General features: G+C 48.2%; 1 protein-coding gene across 1 annotated transcript in view; it reads right to left on the minus strand.

Moving 5' to 3' along the window:
• Nucleotides 1-26,790, minus strand: part of si:dkey-177p2.18 (phospholipase B1, membrane-associated) — an 85,935-nt gene that overhangs the window by 19,629 nt on the left and 39,516 nt on the right. The window contains exons 9-11 of the mRNA XM_038790334.1: nt 22,141-22,221; nt 20,103-20,168; nt 2,201-2,292 (exon numbers count right to left, since the gene is read on the minus strand). Of these exons, the coding sequence (XP_038646262.1) occupies nt 2,201-2,292; nt 20,103-20,168; nt 22,141-22,221 (239 nt within the window). The remainder of the gene's footprint in view (nt 1-2,200; nt 2,293-20,102; nt 20,169-22,140; nt 22,222-26,790) is intronic.

Below are 26,790 nucleotides of genomic sequence, written 5' to 3' on the forward strand. Positions count from 1 at the left end.
GAATGCTAGAGTATTAGATGGATTTTGTACATTATATTACTCTCTGAATGTGTATGGTAAAGTTTATTTTGCTCTTTGAAACAAGGTGGAACCTTTTAGCTTTATTTTCTCAGCAAGTATCTTGAATCTCAACCATTGAAAATTAAAACAAAATGTTACTGGTTCCTTACCAGATTGTACCTTGGGGATCTGATTCAGGATCATTACACTCTGAAGAAACTATTCGGCCAAGTCTGGGGTTTTGGTAGTTTTGCACTTTGGACTTTCATTTATTAGACAGAAAATTAAAATGATCTAAACTCGTTTCAGGAAGGACCATTGAATTGAAATTCAACAGGAAGGATGCTTCAGTTTCACAGAGCTTTGGACAGAGCACTTTGGGAATACTGGGTTCAGTTTTTGGAATCAAAGTCTTTGAATGGGGTAAAGGTACAGTTCAGCCATGTTGTAATCGAATGGCAGAACAGAATCAAGAAGTGAAATAGTCTACTCCTGTTCCTATGTTCTGCTCATAGTTATCATAAAGTGAAAGAGAAGGTTTTTTCCTGGTTTTCCATCCTCGAGATGGGCAGTGGGGAAAAGTCCTGTTGCTGACTGCCAGACTCGGGATAAAGTGCGCGCAAGGGCAGAATTTTCAATGCGAGGGGGCATGCAGATAGCTTAATGTTTCAATAGCTGAAACTGTAAGCACTTGAAACCTCTTTCTCATGTGCATATAAAAGTTGTGTAATTGAAATCAGAAATCAAAGATGTCATCACGTTCTCGCATGATATTTCAGTTGGCAGTTGCATGCGCGAGTCTGCTGTAAATTAAATGGGAAATTACACTCATTAAGGAGTCAGTTAAAAAATATGACCCATTTATTTTTACGGTACTAGCGAATTAGCGGGGCAACCTCATTACAACCTCAATCCAGGGAGGGATGGCTGGAGAGAGGTTGTCTGAGTTCTGCTCTCAGATGTTTGAATGTATTGCATTGACACAGGTACCTGCCTTTTTTTACATTGCATTAAATTTGTACAGGTCTGCAACTTCCTGAGAAAACTCCACAGCAGTTGCTCATTTTGATTGAACCCACTAGATGTGCCAGCCCCTTTTCTTTGCATGTGCTTTCTTCTTGGCCTCTGCCCCTCTCCTGCGTATTCCCCCAGGCAGCACTAAGCCTTTCCTAGCATGCCGAGTGGGCACACCCAATAAGTGCAAAATTCAGGCCCAGGAGAATTATGCCGGACTAGGCCATGCCTATCCTTGCAATGGTGGAGGCCAGGTGAAGAGTGTAGAATGCAACCTTAAAAGTCACTCCCAAAAATTGGGAACCCTTTGAATGCAGCCGGGAATGCCAGGATCAGATCCCGGCTGTTTCTTTTAAAGGGATCCTATGTCGTCCCGATTCAATGAAAATCCAGGCCTTTAATTCCAGGTCCGAAAAATGATATCATCGTGTTCTAACATAAAATTTCTACGTATATTAAATTGATTTATCATCCATGTATCATCGATATTTCTCTATTAATTTACATATATCAATTCAGCTTAGGCCTGATCATCTTTTGAAATGCTACGTTCCCCAAGTTTAAATTTGAGAAAATTCGGACTGTGGTAACAGTAAAAATAAGAACCTAAAGCCTGGATTTGTGTGTGGGCAGATGACATGAATTAATCATAAACAGAAACTATTAAGTTTAATGTTGCAATTTCCAAAATTATTTCTTTCTTTTTGACTACAATATTCAAAGACTTTTATTCTTGAAACAAAGGAAATGTCAAAGTTAAGAGGGGGTGGCGTTCTTGGACCCATGTCAAACGTGGGCAGGATATTGATGAAAATACGCAAAATTGTTTACCTCCCTCAAATGAGATTTAATTAGATGATGGAGTCCAGTAGCACAAAAATCAACCATTCATTGCAATGCTTGGAAACTCACGTGAAAGCCCCTGTTCAGCTGTCGGGAAATCATGCACAGCCCACAACCATGAGATCAGAGAACTTACATGCATCACATGCTCCACCAGTAGACAAGGCTTCCTGGCTGAGGCAGCAAGTTAGAAAATTACACTGGTGACGCCAATCTATTTATTTCTGCAGAGACAGCTAACATTCTTGAAAGCAATGTAAACCCACAAAATATTGAACCTACAGACAAACAGAAATCTACCCCCGCAGAATGGGTGAAATTGGATAATAGAGGTGTAAAGTACCTTTGAAGAAAGCAACCAAAAGAGCCATCGTTGACTAAACGGAGACCTTCTATTGGCAGTAGCTGCACTAAGTTCACTATTGTCCGAGGCATCTGTGTAGGAAAGATTACATGTAACTTAATAATAATAATCCCTATTGTCACAAGTAGGCTTACATTACCACTGCAATGAAGTTACTGTGAAAAGCCCCTAGTCGCCACATTCCAACTCCTGTTCGGGTACACAGAGGGAGAATTCAGAATGTCCAAATTACCTAACAGCACGTCTTTCGGATTGTGGGAGGAAACCGGAGCACTCGGAGGAAACCCACGCAGACATGGGGAGAACATGCAGGCTCCACACAGACAGTGACACAAGCCAGGAATCGGACCTGAGACCCTGGCACTGTGAAACCATAGTGCTAACCACTATGCTACCATGATGCAAAGGAACAGAAAGGCTACATTTTAGACTCATAATAATGTCACTAAGGATGACACGTTGCAGAGGACTGGCTGCCAGCTAATGCTATACCTATAGATAAAAAGGAAGGTACAATAGGTTCCATGAATAGTAGATCAGTTAGTTTAATATCAAAGGTATGATAGAAAATTCCCTCAAAGATGCAATAGAGAAACATCCATAAACCAATCTTGACCAATCTTATTGAAATCTTTTGAAAAGTAACAGAAAGTGTAGCCAAGACTAATGCAGTCAACGTAATATATTTGGATTTTCAAAAGCTTTTAAATAATAGCTCATGACTATGGTCAGAAGGGGGACAGTCAAGTCAAAGAGCCGGACGCAGAGCAGATTGCAAACTGTCCACAAAACAGGAATCTAAGAGTAGGGTTTAAGGACAATTACTCCGACTGAGAAAAGCTGGGAAGCCATGCTCATTGCGCTGGGACCACAATTTACATTTAATGATTTGGGCTCGGAAAGAGGAAGTACAGTTTCAAAATTTGTGGCGGGCACCAAATTGGGAAGCGTAGATAACATGGGAATATGACAAAATTCGGGAAGATATCAGTAAACTTCTGGAAAAGTGGCATAATTGGCCATCAGATTTTGATACAGGTAAATATGACATCACAGTTGGCTTAGATAATAAGAATTGGCTATTACAGGGGCTGGTCACATTGATAGTTTGGAGGAGGGAGTGGAGGTAAGAACAGGGTCACAGGCAGAGAACTGGAAAGCCCAGGGGTGGAATTTTAAGGCCACTGGAGGAATTTTCCATTCTTGCTGAAGCCAATGACTTTTGTCACGGCTTGCCACAACTTCTGGCCTTGCCTGCACCACAACTGGACAATGAAAGACAGCCCTCCGTTTTCCTATACACACCGCAGTTTTATCACTGCAGCACACCTTTGGCCCTGACCGATACCCCAACTTTGTGTTGGGTGGGGATCATTCTGGAGCAGGGTGATCAATAAACAGGTCCCTGATCTTAATAGAGTTTCAATTACGGAGCGAATTTGCAGGTCAATGGAGATGGTGGGACTTGATCCCGAGGACGGGGAGGTATAATCCCCCACTGTCGCTCCCTTTCTAAGTGAAGGTGTATTCTGATGGAGAGGGAGATTGAGATGGCCAGAGAAAAGCGCTGTTCCCCAAGATGTGTAAAATTTGCAAAGCGGGCCAAACCAAAATCTGTAAACCTCATTAAAATGATTAAATTACCCAGTTACTTGTTTAATGCTCTGAATACATGAAATACAGACAAGCAGTGAAGTTATTGACCTTTGCTTCGACCACATTCAGAGTGCAGTTTTCAATTTATAGAGGCAAATATTCTCAAGGATGTTATTAAAACTAAGAAGGTTTACCCACAAAAGGCAAGGCTGGAGCATTTGCAACGATCTTCAGGCAGAAGTGCTAAGTGGATGATCTACCTCTGCTTCCTCCAGAGGTCTGCAGTATCACAGTTGTCAGCCTTCAGCTAATTCAATTTGCTCCACGTGATATCAAGAAATGGCCAAAGGCACTGGATACAGCAAAGGCTATGGGCCTTGACAACATTCCAGCAGCAGTATTGATGACTTGCGCCGCAGAACTTGTCGCGCACCCCTAAACAAGCTGATCCAGTACAAATATCCGGCAATGTGGAAAACTTCACAGGTATGTCCTGTCCTCAAAAAGTTGGACAAATCCAACCCGGCCAATCAGATTAGCCTTGATCATCAGTAAAATGATGGAAGGTGTCGCCGATAGTGCTATCAAGCAGCACCTACACAGCAATAACCTGCTCATTGATGTGTGGTTTGGATTCTTCCAGGGGCACTCAACTCCTAACCTCTTTGCAGCCTTGGTCCATAAAACCTTAAGATGTAGGAGCAGAAATAGGCCATAGGGCTTGGGTCTGGCAGATGGAATACAATGTTGACAAATGTGAGGTTATCCATTTTGGTAGGAATAACAGCAAACGGGATTATTATTTAAATGATAAAATATTAAAGCATGCTGCTGTGCAGAGAGACCTGGGTGTGCTAGTGCATGAGTCACAGAAAGTTGGTTTACAGGTGATTAAGAAGGCAAATGGAATGTTGTCCTTCATTGCTAGAGGGATGGAGTTTAAGACTAGGGAGGTTATGCTGCAATTGTATAAGGCGTTAGTGAGGCCACACCTGCAGTATTGTGTTCAGGTTTGGTCTCCTTACTTGAGAAAGGACGTACTGCCGCTGGAGGGTGTGCAGAGTAGATTCACTTGGTTAATCCCAGAGCTGAAGGGATTGGATTACGAGGAGAGGTTGAGTAGACTGGGACTGTACTTGTTGGAATTTAGAAGGATGCGGGGATCTTCTAGAAACATATAAAATTATGAAGGGAATAGATAGATGCGGGCAGGTTGTTTCCACTGGTGGGTGAAAGCAGAACTAGGGGGCATAGCCTCAAAATAAGGGGAAGTAGATTTAGGACTGAGTTTAGGAGAAACTTCTTCACTAAAAGGGTCTATGGATTTCCTTGCCCAGTGAAGCAGTCGAGGCTCCTTCATTAAATGTCTTTAAGGTAAAGATAGATAGTTTTTTGAAGAATAAAGGGATTAAGGGTTATGGTGTTCGGGCCGGAAAGTGGAGCTGAGTCCACAAAAGATCAGCCATGATCTTATTGAATGGTGGAGCAGACCTGGTGGGGCCAGATGGCCTACTCCTGCTCCTAGTTCTTATGTTCTTATGTTCAGGACACCAGGTCTGCTCCACCATTCAATTAGATCATGGCTGATCTGATATAGACCTCGGGCGCGATTCTCCCAACGGGAGACAAAGTGCCGACGCCGGAGTGAAAACCGGAGTGTTTCACTCCGACATCGGAGGCCGCTCCTCGCCCCCTATTCGCCCACCCCCAGGGGGCTAGGAGCGGCGCCGCGTCAATTTCGGGCGCCGGGCCTTGGCACCGCGTCAAAGCGGTGCCGCATAAATGACGTGGCCGGCAGCGCTTAAATGACGCCGCATGCGCAGGTTGGCCAGCGCCAACCCGCGCATGCGCGGTTGCCGTCCTCCCCGCGGGCGCCTCGCAAGACATGGAGGATTGATCTTGCGGGGCGGCGGAGGGAAAAGAGTGCGTATTTTAGAGACGCCGGCCCGACAATCGGTGGGCACCGATCGCGGGCCAGACCCCTCCTGAGCACCCCCCCGGTGCTCAATCCCCCCCCCCCCCACCCCACAGGCCGCACACGCAGCGTTCGCATGCTGTTCACGCCGGCAGCGACCAGGTGTGGTTGGCACCGGTGTGAACCGGTCAGACTGGGCAGGCCGCTCGGCCCATTCGGGCCGGAGAACCGCCGCTCGACCATTAGAAACGGCGAGCGGCGATTCTCCGAGCGGCCTGTCGTAAAACTCAGCACACCGTTTTGGGGGGGGGGGGGGGGCAGAATCGCGTGCGGGTGCCAGGGCAGCGTGGCGGGAATCGTCCGGCACTGCGCAATTCTCCCACCCGGCGTGGGGGTCGGAGAATCGCGTCCCTCAACTCCACTTTCTAGTCCTATCCCCGTTACTGTTGATTTACTTACTAATTGAAAAATCTGTCCAAACATGGATAAAAGAGCTGAACTCAAGAGGTGAGGTGAGAGTGACTTCTTTGACATGAAGATAACATTTGACCAAGTGTGACATCAAGAAACCCGGGTAAAACTGGAGTCAATGGGAATCAGATGGAAAACTCTCAGTTGGTTGGAGTCATATCTAGCACAGAGGAAGGTGGTTGTGGTTGTTTGAGGTCGATCATCTCAGTTCCATGATATCACTATCAGAATTCCTCAGGGTAGTATCGTAGGCACAAACATCTTCAGCTGCTTTAAGAAGCCTTCCTTCCATCGTAAAGTCAGGAGTGGGGATGTTCGTTGATGATTGCACAATGTTTAGAACCATTCGCAACTCCTCAGACACTAAAGCAATCTCTGCCCACATGCAGCAAGACCTGGACAACACTCAGGCTTGGGCTGAGAAGTGACAAGTAACATTCATGTCACACAAGTGACAGGCAATGTCCATCTCCAACAAGAGAAAATCCAATCATATGCCCTTAACATTCAATGGAATGACTATCAGCATCTTGGGGGTTACTATTAAGCAGAAACTGAACTGGACTAGTCATATAAATACTATAGCTATCAGAGCAGGTCAGGGGCTAGGAATCCTGCAGTGAATAGCTCACCTCCTGACTCCCCAAAGTCTCTCCACCATCTATCATCTATAAGTCAAGAGTATGATGGAATACACTACACTTGCCTGGATGAGTGCAGCTCCAACAAGACTCAAGAAGCTCAAAACCATTCAAGACGAAGCAGCCTGCTTGATTGACACCCCATCCACCAGCTTCAACATTCACTCCCTCCACCACTTATGCACACTGGTAGCAGCGTGTGCCATTTACAAGTTGCACTTCAGCAACTGACAAAGGCTCTTTTGACGGTACCTTCCATGCCCACGCCTTCTGTCACCAAGAAGGACAATGGCAACAGATGCCTGGGAGTACCACCACCTGCAGGTTCCCCTCCAAACCATACACCATTGTGGCTTAGAACTATATTGTGGCTCCTTCACTGTCGCTGGGCCAAAATCCTGGAGCGGCCTCCCTAAAAGCACTGTGCGTGTACCTACACTACATGGACTGCAGCGGTTCAAGAAGGTAGCTCACCACCACCTTCTCAAAGGGTAATTATGGATGGGAAATAATTGCTGGCCTAACCATAACAAAAAATTATCATGAAAATCTGAAAAGGCTGGTTCTTAGACGTGACCTGATCTAAATGTCACCAATACACATTGACCATCAGACCATATAGACCTCTCGGTCCAGCGAGTCTGCTCCTCCATTCAATGAGATCATGGCTGATCTGATACAATTCACCCTTACAACTCTCCTTTAACTCCACTTGCTTTCTCCAAATAAAAGCTGGTGTTAAAGGATGGGTTCTAATTTTGCCTGACTTTTCTTGGGATATGTTAGGATACCAGACCAGACCCCAACATTTGTTAGGATACCGGATAATAAGAACCTCAAACAATTTTCTTTATTTCAGAAAACTGTGAGGAAAGGATACTTCACCTTGGTGACAGACGTCGTGGGCATGGAAGGTACCGTCAAAAGAGCCTTGATGACTCTGACCAATAGGTGTCTCTTATGTTAAAACAAACTTTAATTTAAACACAGCATTAACCACAGTAAAATCAAAGAAAATAGCTTTACAACTATCAGGTAAACAGTTCTTACACACAAGGAAAAACTTGAATTTACTATCTAAACCTGTTACTAACTCCAATTGAGCCACTCAATACAGTTCAAATGCCACATAAATAAAGATGACAAACAGATTACCTGCTTAGACGTGGAGAGACTTTTGGAGAGAGTGACCATGTTAGGAGCAGAACCAGTGCACCTCTGCTCAACCTGGCAGCATTTAGCAAACTAATATTCACCTCAAAATCCTTCTGCCTTGTCAGACTCAAATCCTATGGCAAACTTCAATGCTACATACAGACCTGGTTCCTCCCATTCATTGCATAGGGTACTCGACTAAGATGTAATAACAATAATAAAAATAATAATAATCGCTTATTGTCACAAGTAGGCTTCAATGAAGTTACTGCGAAAAGCCCTTAGTCGCCACATTCCAGCGCCTGTTCAGGGAGGCCGGTACAGGAATTGAACCCGCGCTGCAGACCTTGTTCTGCATTACAAGCCAGCTGTATACTATGCTAAACCAGCCCCAGATGACTAAGTACAGCTGTTCATAAATTATTTATTCTCCAGGGAATCGGCAGCAATCATAACAATATCCTTTTAGCCCTCGTATGTAAAAAGGTAAATGGTTAGAATCAATCATAACTCACCTTTTATGACTTCTTAATTATATCATTAGCAGAGATGCATAGTCAGGATACCTTAAACTAGTTTCTTTAATAAAACTACTACAACAAATACACACCTTGACCCAGGCTTTTAGAAAGCTTGCTGCAACAGATATAAAATACAGATATAAAAGGGCAGCACGGTAGCACAATGGTTAGCACTGTTGCCTCACATCTCCAGGGACCCAGGTTCAATTCTGGCTTCGGATGACTGTGTGGAGTTTGCAATTTCTCTCCCTGACTGCATGGGTTTCCTCCGGGTGCTCCTGTTTCCTCCCACAGTCCAAAGATGTGCAGGTTAGGGGATTGGCCATGCTAAATTGACCCTTAGTGCCCAATAGTTTAGGTGGGGTGACTGGGTTACGGGGATAGGGTGGATGTGTGGGCTTAAGCAGCGTGCTCTTTCCAAGAGTCGGTGCAAACGTGATGGACCGAATGGCCTCCTTCTGCACTGTACATTCTATGAAATACAATATATATACCAATTTCTTACATTCATCACAGATATGTGGAAAATTCATTGTTCCTATTTTACAGAGGTCCCCCCCTCATTAAGTTTTCTAATATATTAATGACTATTGGTGCCATTTCCTACTCTCAACCCAAACTGGAAAATGTCATCAACTTTGCTTCCAATTTCCACCTTTCTCTTACTTTGCACAGTTGCGATCCCAGCTCTGGGTCACTCTCCGTGTGGAGTTTGCACATTCTCCCCGTGTTTGCATGGGTTTCACCCCCACAACCCAAAGATGTGCAGGGTAGGTGGATTGGCCATGCTAAATTGCCCATTAATTGGAAAAAATGAATTGGGTACACTAAATTTATTTTTTAAAACTTTGCACAGTTCAACTCTGACTGTTACCTCTTCTTCGTTGACTTCTTCGTCTCCATTCCTGGGGATAGGCCATCAACAAATATACACACTAAGCTCTGTAGGCCCACTGAATCCAACATCTACTCTGACTACACTTCCTGGCATCGTGCTTTCTGAAAGGATTCCATGCCATTTTCCCCAGTTTCTGTTCCTCAGTAGTATTTGTTCTGAGCAACCTTCCATATCAGCACTTAAATTGTGTCTTCCTTTTTCATTAACCGGAGGTTGCCTGCCCCCTATTGCGGTTGACAGGGCTCCACACTGACAGTGACCCGGGGCCGGGATAGAACCTGGATCCTTGGTGCCGTGAGGCAGCAGTGCTAACCACTGCTCCGTCGTGCCGTCCTTAGGCAAATGCAATATTAACATGTGACTTTGTTAAAACTGTCAGGACCTGAACGAACACCCAACTATTTGCAATTTGTAAAACTGAGAGGAAATATTAGTGCACCGCGGAGTGATAACACTGACCAATAGGTATCTTTTATGTTCAAACAAACTAATTTAAACACAGAATTAACCACATTAGCAACAACAAAAAAGCTTTACAGTTGACAGTTCCAACAGTTCAGTAAAAGAGACAACCTTTAACTTACTTCCTAAACCTGTCACTATATTCCAATTAAGCAAACAATATATTTCAAATGCCGCTTAGGAATGAAGTTAACAACCAGGTTTCTACTATGCTTTGCATGTGCAGAACCTTAAGAGAGAGAACCTTTCAGGACCAAACTGAAACATCTCTGTTGAGAGTTCTTGGGCCAACTGCCTATTCAGTCAGCCCTGACTTCTCCCATTAAATACATAATCTATACCCATTCTTTTGTCTCTTCTTGCAAGATGTCTCTTGACTTGTCTGGCTAGGACCAAACACAATACCCCTCATAAATGTGCTCGTTTAGCTCAGTGGGCTAGACAGCTGGTTTGTGATGTAGAACAAGGCCAGCAGTGTGGGTTCAATTCCCGTACCAGCTGAGAATTCTGAATCCTCCCACTGTGTACCCGGACAGGTGCCGGAATGTGGCAACTAGGGGCTTTTCACAGTAAATTCATTGCAGTGTTAATGTAAGCCTACTTGTGACAATAAAAATTATTATATATTATTATTGTGCAATTATTAACAAGTAAGCATACAATGAATTGAGACTGAATTTGCTATAAATCAACTATAGCTGTATCTGATTATCCCAAAACAGATGCCGGAATGTGGCAACTAGGGGATTTTCACAGTAACTTCATTGCCGTGTTAATGTAAGCCTACTTCTGACACTAATAAAGATTTATTATTTACTATTATTATTACCATTGACTCCACAAGAACCCATTACTAACCTCAGGGGCCTGAAGTTAAGGCCTTACAAGGTAGTTCGGCCTTCTTCATGTTCCATGTTTTTTTTTCCTTTTTTTAATGTTTAGTATTGATGCACTATCAATTACGACGAGACCATAAGACCATAAGACCATAAGACATAGGAGTGGACGTAAGGCCATTCGGCCCATCGAGTCCACTCCGCCATTCAATCATGGCTGATGGGCATTTCAACTCCACCAGACGAGAGTAGAAGGTAATTGAGGCTTTATTACACAGAGATGTGTGGCCTCCTACAGCACCTGACGAAACGGCTGCTGTTCGGAGAGCCCACACATTTATACTCCGCCTACTGGGCAGAGCCAGCAGGCAGGGTTCTACCCCCGTACCTGTAGTACAGGTGCCTTAACGTAATACCCATATATACAATATAATACAACAGTGGTGAGTACCACATTCACCCCTCTGTTAAAACTGAGTCCAGCGGGGGTGGTGGAAAACTTTATACATACAGATTGGTTTTAAAATTACAGAGAAGGGGTGAAATTCTCCGATGTCCGTCGCAATGCCCGGGACCGGCGGGCAAAAACGGCGCTGATGACTCGGGCGTCGGGTCCCGCTAAACATCGCGTATTCTCCGGTCCCGAAAGGGCCAGCAGCGGAGTAACGTTTTACGCGTCGGTTTCACCCGCTGCGGAAGTGGCGCGTCGGTTGACGTCAGGCGACATCATCAACGCCGCCCGGCGAGACATAACATAAATAGCGCTCCCCCCCCCCCCGCAAGAACTCCAATCATGGCTGGGCGCCACTCAGCCCCGAGGTTCCAGGACCGCGACCTACAGGCGCTGTTGAAGAGAGGAGGGAGGACCTTTATCCTGGAGATAGCCGCAGGGTCACCCCACGCCTCAGAAAGCGCCTGTGGAGGGATGTGGCAGAGGCCGTCAGTGCTGTGGGTTTTACCCCGAGGACAGGCACCCAGTGCCACAAGAAGATAAACGACCTTGTCAGGGCAGCCAGGGTGAGGCCACCTCCCCGTGACCTTGACACCGACCTTGACATTCACCCTGCCCATGACCTTCATCCTGAACTTGACCTTGACACCGACCTTGACCTTCACCCTGACCTTGACCTTGACACCGACCTTGACCGTGACACCGACCTTGACCCTGACCCTAATTTGGTCACTAACCCTAATGTGTCGTGACCTCTGCCAGGGGATCAGGGGTGGTGACTCATATGGACCGACCTGAGGACATTGTGCTGATTATTCCTGCACTGCTGCCGAGTCCTTGGAATGGGGCCCGTGGCGCTTAACCTCTGACACCGGCTGGTGTCAGTCTCCTTCCTAGTCCAGGGAACAGGTTGTCCCAACTCTCCTGCATGGCATTCAGCAGTGTCTCGAGCTCTACAGCTGCGAATGTCAGTGCAACTCTTTATGGTACCATCTTCCGAACAGGCGCCGGAATGTGGCGACTAGGGGCTTTTCACAGTAACTTCATTGAAGCCTACTCGTGACAATAAGCGATTTTCATTTTTTTCATTTCATTTCCTGGCTGCAATGAAAGTGTCTGGGGAGAGGAATGCTTATATGCAGCTGAAACTTTTCATGCTCTCGGGTGCCAATCAGGACAGCAGCAAATTCAATGTTTGCTTTTGTTAGAATTGTACTAATTCCATTGGGCACCGGTGCTGGCCCCTTTGCACATCCTGAAAGGCTCTGACACTGGCGCTGCTATCAGGACAGTACAGCAACACCAATTCAGTCCCAGCATCTGCTCTTAGTCTCCAGGACGAAGATTTCAGGCCAATTTATATTAATGACAAGGGAAGTGAATACACTTTTGCCATAATTGTGGATGACCCATAAATAGGTGTGATGGCACAAGTCTACAGAGGAATATGGACAGATTAAGTGAGTTGGCAAAAACATGGCAGATGGAATATAAATAAGGAAAACGTGAAGTTCTGCACTATGGTAGGAAGAATAAAGGAGCTGAATATTATTAACATGGAGAAAGAGTGCTGAAAGCTGCAGAACCGTTGGATTTGGGGGTCTCCAAGCATAAATGAAAAAAAGCTAGCATGCAGTTCACTAGATAATTAGGAAGGCAAATGGAATATTGGTCTCGTGTCTAACACTGTTGTTTTTACCTCTGCTACCCACCCGCCCCACCCCCCCCCTCCAACAGGACAAGCGTTCTTACAACAGGGAGTGTCAGAGGATTGGAGGGGGCATTGCGGATGAGAGACCGCTTACCACGCATGAGGAATGGGCCCTGGAAATGGCAGGTGGACCTGAGGACCGGGAGGTTTCCGAGGCAGAGGTCGGGGGCCTGCCAGCAAGTGAGCCACCGACGGACCTTCCACCTTTCCCATATCCCCCCTCCCCCATATCCCCTCTCCCCATATCCCCCGATCGCCACCTAAGTGTCTAACCATGCTGCTGTCTTGTGTATTGCAGGACCAAACATCGAGGCACCCTTCCCCGCAGATGCCGGCCGCCCGCAGGATGCCCCAGGGCGGCCACGTGAGAGGGAGCGACCCGGCCCCCAGGGTGGGAGAGACATGCAGCTAAATTCAGACGATGCCCGCGTCTCGTGCGGGTTCCGCGACGCAGGCTTCAGAGACGCAGCGATGAAGGGAGGAGCCAGAGGCCCCCGTCACACCTGAGCCTGGACACCCCTACCCAGGACACTGCCACCCATGAGACGGGACTCACTGAGCGGATGGGTGAACACCAGGGGACCATGGACTCGGACTCTGAGGATGCGCACATCACAACGCCACAGCTGTCTCCAACACCCTCCACCATCGCAGAGACACTCACACCAGCTGGGCTATTTAGTGATGAGTCTTCTGGTTCACTCGCTGGTGTGCACATCACTGTCGTCCCGGTACAGCAGGTGGAGGTAGGAGCAGCAAAGGGGCCGGGAGGTCGGAGTGAATCCTGGCCCAAGCAAACATCTGCTGCCCAGACGGGTTCTGGGTTCCTGGAGTTAACACACCCACCCATAGACCAGATGCATTCACCAAACTTGGATCGAAGGAAGAGGGTGACGGCCGGCTTGCAGCGGCTCCAGATGCAGGTGGAGGAGTCCACCCGTGTCCAGGAGCAGGGAGTGGTGCCGGTCATGCGTGCCACGCAGGCCGAAACCGCACGGGTGGCGTCCGCGGTGGAGGCAATGGGTGCGATGGTGTCAGACATGGGGAGCAGTATGCAAGGTCTGGGGCTGTCCATGCAGGCGGCGTCAGTGGCCCAGGACGTGGCTTCCCTCTCACAGGAAGCCATGAGCCAGCAGCAGATGGCAGAGGCGCTCAAAGTTGTGGCCCTGTCTCAGCAGGCCATGGCGCAGTCTCTGCAGGCAATGGCCCAGTCTCAGCAAGCCATCGCTGAGGGCATCGGTGCCATTGTACATCAGCTCGCCGGCGTCGGAAAAAACCAAACAGGGATGGGCAACTCCCTGAGCTCCATGGCTGCAGATCTGAGGACCCTTATCGATACCAGCACGGGCCTCCAGGACTGGCAGCGCCAGGTGTCGGGGGAGCGCCGGATGGCCGGTCCGTTCGCACCCCCGACCCATGTAGAGGCCCGGGGACCATCGGGCTCCCCGAGGGAGGAGGAGGTGCTGGGCTCTGTCCCGGGTCCCCCTGTAGGGGAGGTCCCGGAACACCGCGTCACTTCGGACACCCCCCACCCCTTCCTTCCCAGGTGCACCTGGTGGGCAGCGGGTAGGACAGGCTGGCAGCTCGCTATCCCAGTCGCCCGAGCCGCAGCCTGGCCCATCTAGGCCGGGACACCCCAGGAAACATCCGCTAAAGGGATCCCGAGTCACAGGGCATGAATCGCAGGAGTCCACCTCCAGTCCTGCTGTACCGTCTGGGGAACCACCTAGGCATAGTAAAAGGGCCCGTAAGACCAAAAAATAGACACGTAGTAAGTTGGCACAGGTGAAGGGCACAGACTAGTTTCAGGGGCTAGGGCACATGTATGGACTTTCTGTTATTAAAATCACTTGCACACCTACAGAAGCTGCCTTTGTGTTCTGTCCAAAGCGTGCGGGGGTGTCATGTAGGTTGAGCGCCAGTGTATGAGGAGGGGTCTGATGTCGGCTTCAGGTGAGTGTGCCCCCCCCTTCACCTGGCCCACCCTCTCAATCCCTCCGGGCAGAGGATGGGACCGTGTGCTCCAGTGTGACGGCTGCATGCAGGGATGGTCCGGAAGGATGGTGGTACTGTGGCCATGGGTCAGACATTGTACAACGATGTGGAGCCAGGAGCTCATCACAGTGCGTGACGTCATCATCCTCCATAGCCTGCAATAAACACGCTTCCACCGGCAACCGTGTGAGCACGGCCCATTGTGTCGCAGGTGAATGAGGCACCCGAGGTGACCGATTGATGGTCTGACTATAGTCAACAACCCATCCTGTTTTTCTCCCCGGTTTTCACCACTACCACTTGGGCTCTCCACGGGCTGTTGCTGGCCTTGGTGATACCTTCCTGCAGCAGCCGCTGGACCTCAGACCTGATGAAGCTCCTGTCCTGGGTGCTGTACCGTCTGCTCCTGGTGGTGACAGGGTTTGCAATCCGGGGTGAGGTTTGCAAAAAGGGAAGGTGGATCGACCTTAAAGGTCGCGAGGCCGCAAACAGTAAGGGGTGGTAGGGGCCTGCCAAATTTCAGGGTTAGGCTCTGGAGGTTGCACTGGAAGTCCAGTCCAGCAAGGCAGCACAGAGGTTTGGGAGGACTGAGAGCCGGAAGCCGCTGAACTTTAAACCCTGGACGGTGAGGGTGGCGATGCAGGACCCCTGGATCACCACGGAGTGGGATCCATTGCTTGGAGATTCTTTGGTTCGTGGGGTGTACCGCGAGGGAGCAGCGCCTTACCGTATCAGGGTGGATGAAGCTCTCAGTGCTCCTGGAGTCCAGAAAGCAGGATATCTCGTGCCCGTCCACCTTCACCGGCGAAGCGGTCGTGAGGTTGTGCGGTCGAGACTGGTCGATCATGACCGAGGCGAGATATAGCTGGCCGTCGACGGTTGCAGGCGATGAGTGGCACGATGAGGTACCCGACGGGCAGGGGTCCTGAGGCGGGTAAGATGGCGCTGCCCACGGGCCGCACGTGTTGTGAGTGGAGCAAGATGGCGGCACCCACGGGCCGCACGTGATCTGAGGAGAGGAAGGTGGCGGCACCCACTGGCCACACATGGGGGGTGCCGGGACAATAGCGGCGATTGAGCAAGCCTGGCACACTGCAGCGTAATGTCCTTTCTTGCCACAGGCCTTGCAGAGCACGCTCCGCACCGGGCAACACTGCCGGGGGTGATTTGTCTGTCCACAGAAGTAGCACTTGGGTCCCCCAGGGTTGGTTGGCTGCCGCGCGACGCAGGCGTGGAGTTTGCTGGGGGCGGTCGCTGATGGGGTCCACGATGAGGTGGCCGCTAGTGGGGTCCACAATGCACAGGAGGGGTGGGCCGTTCAGTCGGTGGCATAAACCTGTACGTTGCGTGAGGCGACTGTGAGTGAGAGCGCTAGTTTCTTGGTCGCGGCGAGGTCAAGCGTGGCCCCTTCTAAGAGGCGCTGGCGGATGTAATTCAACTTTATGCCTGTAACAAACGTGTCTCTCATTAGCAGGTTCAAATGTTCAGAGGCCGAAACGCCCTGGCAATCACAGTCTCTCGCCGGGGCAGGCAAGGCACGCCATAAATCTTCCACAGACTCACCGGGAAGTTGGAGCCGCGTGGACAGGATGTGCCTGGCATAGATCGTATTGGTTTGCCGAGCGTAGTTCTCCTTCAGTAGCGCCATGGCCTCTGTGTAGGAAGGCGCGTCCCGGACAAGGGGAACAACGTTGGAGCTCAGCCGTGTGTACAGAATCTGGAGCTTCTGTGCCTCTGAGATTGGGTCTGTCGCAGACCCGATGTATGCTTCAAAGCAAGCTAGCCAATGTTCGAAGTCCTTTTTGCCGTTGTCTGCTTGAGGATGCAGCTGCAGGCGATCCAGCTTAATGCGGAGGTCCATCTCTGAAAAATCTCTGTGTAATAAATTGATGCACTATCAATTACGACGAGACGAGAGTAGGATGTAATCGAGGCTTTATTACACAGAGATGTGTGGCCTCCTACAGCAGCTGACGAAATGGCTGCTGTTCGGAGAGCACACATATTTATACTCCGCCTTCTGGGCGGAGCCAGCAGGCAGGGATCTACCCCGTACCTGTAGTACAGGTGCCTTAACGTAATACCCATATATACAATATAATATAACAGTGGTGACTACCACAAGTGTGCTGTGTTCGTCCTAACTTGGTTCTTTTTTTTATCATTTCGTTTTGCATTCAGATGATTTTTATGTGGCCATTAATACATAATTTGGCTGTAACCTGTGTTTATTTCTTATAGTCATTCCCACTCTCTTTAGCTGTTGCATCATTAAGTCTTTTCTCCACTGTCCTCTACCCTATCACAAAGCTTCCCTTGTGTTCTTTCTGCCCCAACCCATGTCCAGTAGATCTCTTATATTTCTATACTTCTTCAATTCTTTTTTTTTTATAAATTTAGATTAGCCAATTATTTTTTCCAATTAAGGGGCAATTTAGCGTGGCCAATCCACCTACTCTGCACATTTTTTGGGTTGTGGGGGCAAAACCCACGCAGACACGGGGAGAACGTGCAAACTCCACACGGACAGTGACCCAGAGCCGGGATCGAACCTGGGACCTCAGCGCCGTGAGGCGGTTGTGCTAACCACTAGGCCACCGTGCTGCCCTTTCTTCAATTCTAATGAAAGGTCTCTCAACGCGAATCATTAACTCCGCTTCGCTCCACAGACACTGCCTGGCCCATAGTCTTTCCAGCATTTCTTGCTTTTATACAAGGTAGGAGTTGCTTTGGTGACTTATAACTTTACATGTGCACACCAATGTACAGCTAAATATGCTAATACCCATGTGAAGGAGACATGGTTCAATCTGAATTAGGTTGTACTTTTCTAATGTGAACTGATTTGAATTTAAAATCCCAACTGTAGTTCAATCCCAGTTAATTCAGCCTTATAGTCCTGAATGCAATAATGTTTTGCCAGTCATCAGTACATAAAGCTGACCTTTTCCCCTTTTGTCAGCATCTCCGTCATTGTCGAGATGCGTTGCTCGTTGCAGCCCCAATAGAATTAGAGAATGTTTGGGTCAACCAGTTAGATTATTTAGAAGATGGGACAAATAAAATTGTACTAAGGCTGTCAGAATGAATCAGACATTAGTTTCTCCTTCTGTTCATTGTACGTGAGATAACAGAAAATCTTAAAATGAGATGTTGTTGTCTAATAGTGACAATTATAAATGTGCTTATTTGGTGTTGACCCTTTGAGAAATTGAGACACAAAATATAGAGAGCAAACAGGCAGTTGGGTTCATTTTTTATTGCGCGAGCAGAGTTGGCATCAACGTCTTAGACTGCGTGGTCTCCTATGTTGTAAACCTCTGAATAAATAGCTATTTAAAAACAAACTCTCTCCTTGCGTTCAAGCTTCTGGCTCATGCCCAGTTATTGTCTGATGTGTAGGTTTATTTTCTTCAAGAATAATTACAGCTGCTTTCTTTGAGATAAGGATGGTATTCCCTGATGTGACTGTTTTCATGCTTTATTGAAAGCATTCTTTAGACAGTGTTATTGGAATTAGTGAGGTTGGAAACAAGATTATGAGTAGAATTAGAGTGGTGATGTGACTCAGAATTTCATGTCATAACTACAAATGCATATATGCTCCAGGATGTTGGAAAATGAACCAAATAAGGTGTCAGTAAGTGACATTTTTTGGTGAGGGTATTGCACCCCCACACTCTTGGAAAAGAAATATGCCTTCAACTCATATCTGCCTTCCGTCGGTTCATCATTATACAAGTTCCATTGTGTAATAATCTGCATGGGACTCATCCAGCTGGGGATGATTGTTTTCCGTGTTCATTGGATTGTGCGTTAACCCAGCTCTAATTTAAAAGGCCGGCCAGTGTAGAGCCACCTAAAAGGAGAGAGGACCTGTTGAAGTGTAACCGGACCCTGTGTAAATAATGCTGTGGCCAGGTAAACATATTTCTTTGAAACTCGCCGGACTCCCCGCGTCCTTTATTAAACTGGCGACAAGGTTGAATTGGAGCTGTTCAGCTGAACCACCTCCTTGAATTTTCTTTTTCAACTGTGGACTAAGGTGCGGAGTTGGTTGCTGTGCTGCTTTTTTTGGAGCGTGTGATGCCATAGAAGGTGACCACCTAGCTGAGGTTTTGCTGCCGGCTTGTGGAGCGTGTCTGCTGGGAGGGAGGTTGAGTCTGACGTGTCTGGCAGTACCGGATGTGCTTTCCTCTGAGCGGCTTCTGGCGATGGTCGTGCAATGTTTCTGTCCATATCTGCCTGCCATTGTTTCACGATGCTGGTTTGATACGACAGAGTGGTCCACTGGGGAGTCCATTCGTGAGTTTGTTGCAGCCCTTTTGGAATGTCACTCGGGTTGTGAATGCGGTTTAAAGATTATTCCGCCACCACTGGGACTGCGGGATGTGCAACAGCAATGTTTTGCCTGCAGGCTGACATTTGCCACGTGGCGGCACATTGAGTGCCTCGAGACACCGATGGGTTGGCGTGCACATTGCAGGCTCTGTTGCCGTTGAATTGACTGGCCGTTCCATACGTGAATGCTGGCCCTGTTGCAGCGTGTGCGGAACCTTGCTGGATTTTTTTTACGCTGTGGTTTTATGTGCCTGTGTGAAGACACTGTAAAAACATTGGTGCAACAGCTCCCTGGGCATTTCGGTTGATCTCCTTTTTCCACGCTACCGCTGTAAAGGGAGTTTCGGAGATATGGGGCATAGAGCTGGATGTGCTCTGATGTCTCCCCTCCCCATCTGGTCCGTCTACCGGCTGGAAGGCACGTCACGTGGTTTGGGCCTTGGGTTGATGGGTCAGATGCCGCAGCGTGCGCCTCCTTGGGTTCAGCTGTTGGCGACTTCACCCCCACCAGGGTCGAACCTAATGATTGGCAGGGTACCTGCTGGCCCGTCCTGCTCCCCCATTCGGTTGGGCCATGCTCGAACCTAACTGTTTTTATGTTTTTTATTTGTCATCCGGCTGCTGCAGGATTTGGAGCGATTTATTTTTTCTCGAATTAACCCAGCACTAGTATAAAAGGCTGGCCTACTGTAGAGCCAGCTAAAAAGGAGAGAGAACCTGGTGAGGTATAACCGGGCCCTGTATGATTAATGCTGTGGCTAAATAAACATCTTTCTTTGAACTTGGCAGACTCCCCTCGCCCTTTATTAAATATTGTGTTTCTTTGCAATGCGGATATCTGGTCAATGCATTCAGTTGGAAAACCGACTTTCATAGAGTACGTCTTACCTCATCGGAAAGTATATCCAAGGCTACTGTGACATTGTACACAAAGCTGTGAGGTGAAAAGAGATCCTGCGTAAAAAATAGTATTACAGTATTAGTAAAATCATACGATGGACATGAAGCACTCGATGGCATATGTTTCCATGAACAATATGCACACATGTTAAATTTAATTTTACAGACTTAAGTTCAAAACTAAAACTTAGTACAAATGAGGAAGGTGGGAGAACAGAACCTTTCCTCCCCTTCGCATAGGTCAAAAGTGTTTTTCTTTTTGAAATGCAGCTGTTGTTATTTTATAAGCAAGTTCATCAGCAATGGGCTGCCTCAACAAACAGAAATGGAACAAGTGATCAACTAATTGATGTTAGCAGTGCTGATTACAAGATGAATGTTGACCAGCAGACCATTTGAAGAGTGCCAAGGGGTATTTTACATCTGCCTGATCAGGGGTAGATGGGGTTCTCCCAATCCCTCACTGTAATTATGGTGGAAAATCAGTGGAAGTCCTGGAGTAACAATGGGTGGGATTTTCCACAACCCCTCCACCAACCCCCCCGCGCCTCGGAGCCCGTATTGCGGCGGAGGTGGTCCGCCAGAGGCTGGCAGTAGGATCTTCAGACCCCGCTGCTGTCAGCGGGTTTACCCATTGTTCACACCCTGCGCCAAGGGGTCGCCAACGGCGGGACTGGAAGATCCTGCTGGCGGGAATGACCGGAAATTTTTTATCATATATTATATGGGAGGAGATGAGGAAACTGGAGATATTCTTCCCTGAAAGGCTAGTCTAGATACTAACATCCAAATTAAGAGCAGGAGTAGGAGCAGGAATATTTCTGCCATTTGATAAGATCGAGGCTGATCTGATTGTGACCTCCACTCTACTTTCCTATATGCCCACCTAACCTTTGACTCGATCTAACTCTGCATTATAAAATATGAAATGGCCCAGCCTCCACCGCCAACTGAAGAATTCCACAGATAATCACCCTGTAAGAGACAAGGAATTCTCCTCATTTCCACATTAAATGGTTAAACCCGTTATTTTAAAACTGTGTCCCATGGTTCTAGATTCTCCGATAAGGGGAAATATTTTCTCAGCATTCACCTTGTCAAGTGCCCTCAAGATCTTATATGTTTGAATGAGAACTCCTCTCATTCTTCTAGATGCCAATGGTTACAGACCCAACCTGTCCAATCCTTCCTCATAGGATAAACTCTTCATCTCGGGAATCAGGTAAACTCTTCATCTCAGGAATCAGTAAGCGAACATTCTCCGCACCGCTTCCAATGCAATTATATCCTTTCTTAATTAAGAGACTGAACTATACTCCAGATGGAATCTCACCAGAGCACTGTAGCAAAATATGCTTACTTTATATTCCATTCCCCTTACAACATTCCATGTGCCTTTCTAATCACTTGCTGAACTTGCATACTAACCTTTTATGATTCATGTACTAGGGCGGATAGGTGGCGCAGTGATTAGCACGGCTGCCTTACGACACCAGGGATCTGGGTCCGTTTCCGGCTTTGGGTGACTGTATGGAGTTTGCATGTTCTCCTCATGTCTGCGTGAATTTTCTCTGAGTGCTCCAGTTTCCTCCCACAGACCAGTGTGCAGGTTAGGTGGATCGGCCGTGCTAAATTGCCCCAACTTAAATTTTAAACCAATCATGATTCAGAAGCACCCCCATGACCTTAAGGCGATTGCGATGTTACACCATGGGAAGTAGGAAACATTATTGCTATCTTAACACTCTCATGCTTTGTCTAACTGAAGAAAAAAATACAGTACGCTCATTTTCAGACTCAATCTTAAAGAAAGAAATTCAAATATCATAGCCGACTTCATACAGTAAAGATGAATATCACAATTAACAGAATTTCACCAATATATCTGATTAAATTCTGTTCTTAGCATTTTGCCTATCGTCTCTTGAACATTTACTTACAAAACTTGAATTGTTCTAGTTTCACAATGAAACCTCTATATATAGCTTCTGTATGTATATGTATAAGCTGCATAAACAATTCTTACCTTATCTTTGCAGTAGTCACATAAATCGTTAACTCCAATGAAAACAGTGACTAATTTCCAGTCCTCGGTGAAGTTTATACCCTAAATTTTAGCAAAATAAGACTCAATATTCTTTCCAGTGTTTTTCAACAATATGATCAATAACAATTTAACCCTTCCTTTAGACAATGGTGCTCTTCGCTTTTACTACAGTGGATACCAGTAGGGTGAGGTAATGCCACTCTGGCATATTTCCAAAGCTAACAACATTCATGAATGTCCCTATGTTGACCTCTTTGAAAGCCGCCATCAAAATCCCTTTACCCTTCACCTGCATTTTATTTGTCATGTATACACTGCTTCTGCATTGTAATATTAAAGCATGTCAATCTAAGTTGCTACACTCTTTTGCACTTGTAAAATTCAGAATCTATTTGTGATTATGTAAAAACTCAACTACCTGCTCGTTCTTTCTAGAGAGCAACGTAGCTAGAATTGTGACTGTGGATTATTTTCAGGCTTGAATGTCCAAAACCCAGCTCTGTAAAAACTGTATCCAAATATTAAACCCATCACTTCAAGAACAAGGAATTGTTCTTCTTAAGCTGCACCTCATTCCATGCGTCTAGAGGGTCACAGAATTGGTTGGATTTCCAGGGTGCACGGGACTGTGGTTGCCTCTATTAAGGAGTTTGGATAGTGTAAGGATACCTTGCACTAAGAGGTTTGATTTACAATTCACCAAATCCTACCAGCAGGCTTTGCAATGCCAAGAAATCTTTCAAAGTAAAGGCTGCTTTTTCACAAATGGACAAGAACTGCAAGACTGTGATGGGGAAAACAAAATAACACATTTGAGGCCTTGACCTGTAAGGTCCTATAAAGCGAGCCAAACAGAAGGACTGACATGAGGACTGACAATCAACAAGGAATGATCCACCATTGGCAATTGCATGTATGGTTATCGCTTGTAAATTTATTGATATCCGGCTAACATTGTGGTGTTTTATACCCAACTTTGTGGTGTGTTGGTTTTGAGCCATTCTGGAAAGTATAAGCAAATATCTGTATGTCATGTGTAATTTCTCATGAATTTAGCGATAGCCCTAGGCCTGAGGCCTTGCAATGAGGCTGCAAATTCTCTTAATCTATTAGACTACCAAGAGGCTGACAGACACATAACTATTGCAAGCTGGTTTGCTCCTCTTTCTGATGAAGAGCTCCGGATGAATGCAATGCTCAACCACCACAACGTTGTGTATCCCCCCTCCCCCACCCCTCAAGACTGTCAGACATTGGACATATGTGAACTCATCAAAGTCTAAAACGCCAATGATTACAAACAATTAAGCCATGGGGTGGGATTCTCCAACCCCCCTGCCGGATCGGAGAATAGCCAAGGGGCGGCGTGAATCCCGCCCTGCCGCTCCGACGCCGGCTGCCGAATTCTCCGGCGCCGGTATTCAGGAGGTAGGGTTCACGCCGCGCCAGTCAGGGGCCATTGGCAGCAGCCACCCCGGCAATTCACAGGGCCCCGATGGGCCGGGCGGCCGCCTGTTTTCAGCTCGTCCCGTCGGCATGAAATGGACATGGTCCATCTCTGCGGGACCTGGATGGTTGGCTGTCTACCGGATTCCTTGGGGGAAGGGGAAGGGGGGGGGGGGGGGGGACAGGAGGATCTGGCCCCGGGGGGGGAGGGGGGCCCATGGTGGTCTGGCCCGCAATCAGGGCCCACCGATCTGTGGGTGGGCCTGTGCTGTGGGGGCACTCTTTCCCTCCGTGCCAGTCTCTGTAAGGCTCCTCCATGGCTAGCGTGGAGAAGAAACTCCCTGTGCATACGCAGGAAACAGGCCGGCAGTTCTGCGAATGTGCCAACTCACGCCGGCCCACAGCGGCCCTTCGGCGCCAACCCCTCCAGTGCCAGCCTACCCACCAGAAGAGTGGAGGACTCCGCGACCTCCGGGCGGCCCGACGCAGGAGTGGTGCGCGCTGCTCTTGGTGCCGGCGTCGGGCCATCCGGCCAGTTGCGGGAGAATCCCGATTCATGTTTTAAAAAAAAATGATTTTGCTATAATACAACCTGTCATGGCTTCAGGAAGAATTCGAGATTTTCAAAAGGGAATTATACTCTGCCCACAGTCTGGGGAAGGAATTCCGCACTTCCGTCTTAAATAACTGTGCCATCATGTGGACACTCGGTCTACGCCTGAGTTGGGTGAAGCACTGTATATGGTGCTGAGAGGTTGTGGGGGAGTCCAGGACAAGAGCACAGAATCTCAGAGTAAGGGGTCGCCCATTTAAGGCAGAGATGAGAAGGAATCTTTCTCTCAGAAGATAGTGAATCTGCTGAAATATTTAGTGCAGAGAGCTTTAGAGGCTGTGTCGTTAGGTATGCTCAAGGCCGAGATAGACAAAATTTCACTCAGTAAGGGTATCAGGGTTATGGAGGTATGATGGGAAAGTGGAGTTGAGGAGCAATTTTTGGGCGTGATTCCTGTTTCTATTACACAGGACTGTGCCACATTGTCGGGTCACAGCCAGGAATACCCAACCAAGGCAATTCCTAGAGGCATTTTCTGCACTAACAGGCTCCACTTGCCAGTGCCGGAAGTGACCAAGGCGGCATTTAAAAATGTCGCCTCAATCTCCGGACCACTCCAACACCCCAACGTACCAGTTAGGTGGTCCTCGAGCCCCCCGCATTCAACCTCATAAAGGCCCAATCCCTGACACAGGCAAGATGCCACCTGGACACCTTGGCACCCCCAGCCTGGCATCGCCAGGATGACACTGCCAGGCTGACAGTGCCATGGTGCCCAGATGGCATCAGGAGTGCCAGGTTACCACCCTGTCCAGAGCCCAACCACCGGGGCCGTATTGCCCGGGAGACCCTCCAGGTGCCGTTACGCCGGGTCCACGTTTGTAGAAAGCAGTGCTAAATGGCACCCGCTCGGAATCTCCAAAGCGAAGCCGTTAGGTCCTGTGATTGGGTAAATCCTGCGCGAACATATTTAAGTGTGCTTAAGTGCACAATTAAATATGCAAATATGAATCCCTGTCATTGAGGGCGAGAGCCAGATCACAACGTCTCGTGAGATCTCATTGAATCTCACGAGGCATAACGAGCATCGTGAATCGCGTGAGAGATCTTGCGCAAGATTTACTGACCTTGTCGCATCCTGAGTCGGGCGCGATGAGGTGGTTAGATCGCACCTGCAGATTATCATATCAGGTCAGTCATGATCTCATTGAATGGCAGAGCAGGATTGATGGGCAAAATGGCCTACTTCTGCTCCTCTGTCTCCTGGTCTTAACCTCTCCAGTCCAAAAATCTATGTTCCGAAACTCGATGAGCGGGATTCTCTATTTCTGAGTGTTGAACCTGGACCGATTCCGCTAAGGGGCTAGCAGCATCGCCACGTGGAACACAATCTATTCCAATGAGAAAAGGTGTAGGATTCGCTGGTTTCATGATTGACACTCAGGAAACTGACAAGCTGCAGCCTCATATACACACTTCGCTCCCCACACACACACCATTGCAGCCATCAAGATGGCAGCAAGATGCGTGGGCCTGAGGTTCAGCAATGCTGAGCTGGAGACCCTCCTGGACCCCGTGGAGAAAATTGCACAATGTCCTCAGGGTGGCCAGGTTGAATAGACAGTGCTGTGCCCCTGGCAACAACCCCGTTCCACATACTGGTAACACTCCTTCCCGCAACCGGAAGGCAGCTGAACCCCCACCATGCACCACATGCAGGCACCCATACCGGCTGCCATGGCCGGGTGTCCTGGCCACTGAGGCCACCAGCTACCCATCCTGTCGGCTGCTTGCATCGGACTGCATGACACTGTTGTTTTCTGTTTCCCCATCCCCAGGAAAAGGCCACCCACAAACGCCGGGAGTGGGAGAAGACAGGAGGGGGACCGCCGGATCTGCGGCCCCTAACCATGGCAGAACAGAGGGCCTTGGATGTGATCAGCGACCCAGAGATAAGGGAAGCCACCGGGGTGGAGTTCGGCCGCGGGCGAGGACCCCACTTAGTTGCGGTTCCCCATGATATGTGGGCCAACTGCCTCCCAACACCACCCCCACACCACAATTTCCTCTACACCACCCTCACATGACACCACGCTCACCCCAACACCATTCCAGTCCCTGGGGGCCTGGGGGGGGGTCACCCCTCGTCACCCCTCGTCAACCCTCGCCCCCCCCCCCCCCCCCCCCCCATCCCTGGCCCTGGCAGGCCACCTGCCCAGTCTCCGGCCCAGCAGCCCGCAGTCGCGTCTCTCCGTGTCCTACCCCCTCTCGTTCCCTCATCAGCCACCACACCAGTTTCATGATTTTTAAAAGCACAAGAAAACCATGCCGTCTGGAACTCAGCCCATTGGAGGCAGCGAATCGCAGAGCCTCTAGAGACTAACAGGTCGGACCCACTAATGCAAAAGGTGTTTACTGTACATGCGTTCTGAAACACATTGACGCCGCTGTTGAGATGACGTAGAACTGCGATTTGGCGTCAAATCGGCGGCCACTGCGATTTTGGAGTCGGACCTGATTCTCCGTCCAATCGCATTTCGCGATTTCAGCGTCAGCTAATGGGGAATCCCGTCCCATTTGTCTGGAATTTCTTTCAGCACACCCAAGCAATTCAGGGACTGTTGTATTAC

Source organism: Scyliorhinus canicula, chromosome 2 (genome assembly GCF_902713615.1).
Source record: "Scyliorhinus canicula chromosome 2, sScyCan1.1, whole genome shotgun sequence".
NCBI classification, from domain to species: Eukaryota; Metazoa; Chordata; class Chondrichthyes; order Carcharhiniformes; family Scyliorhinidae; genus Scyliorhinus; species Scyliorhinus canicula.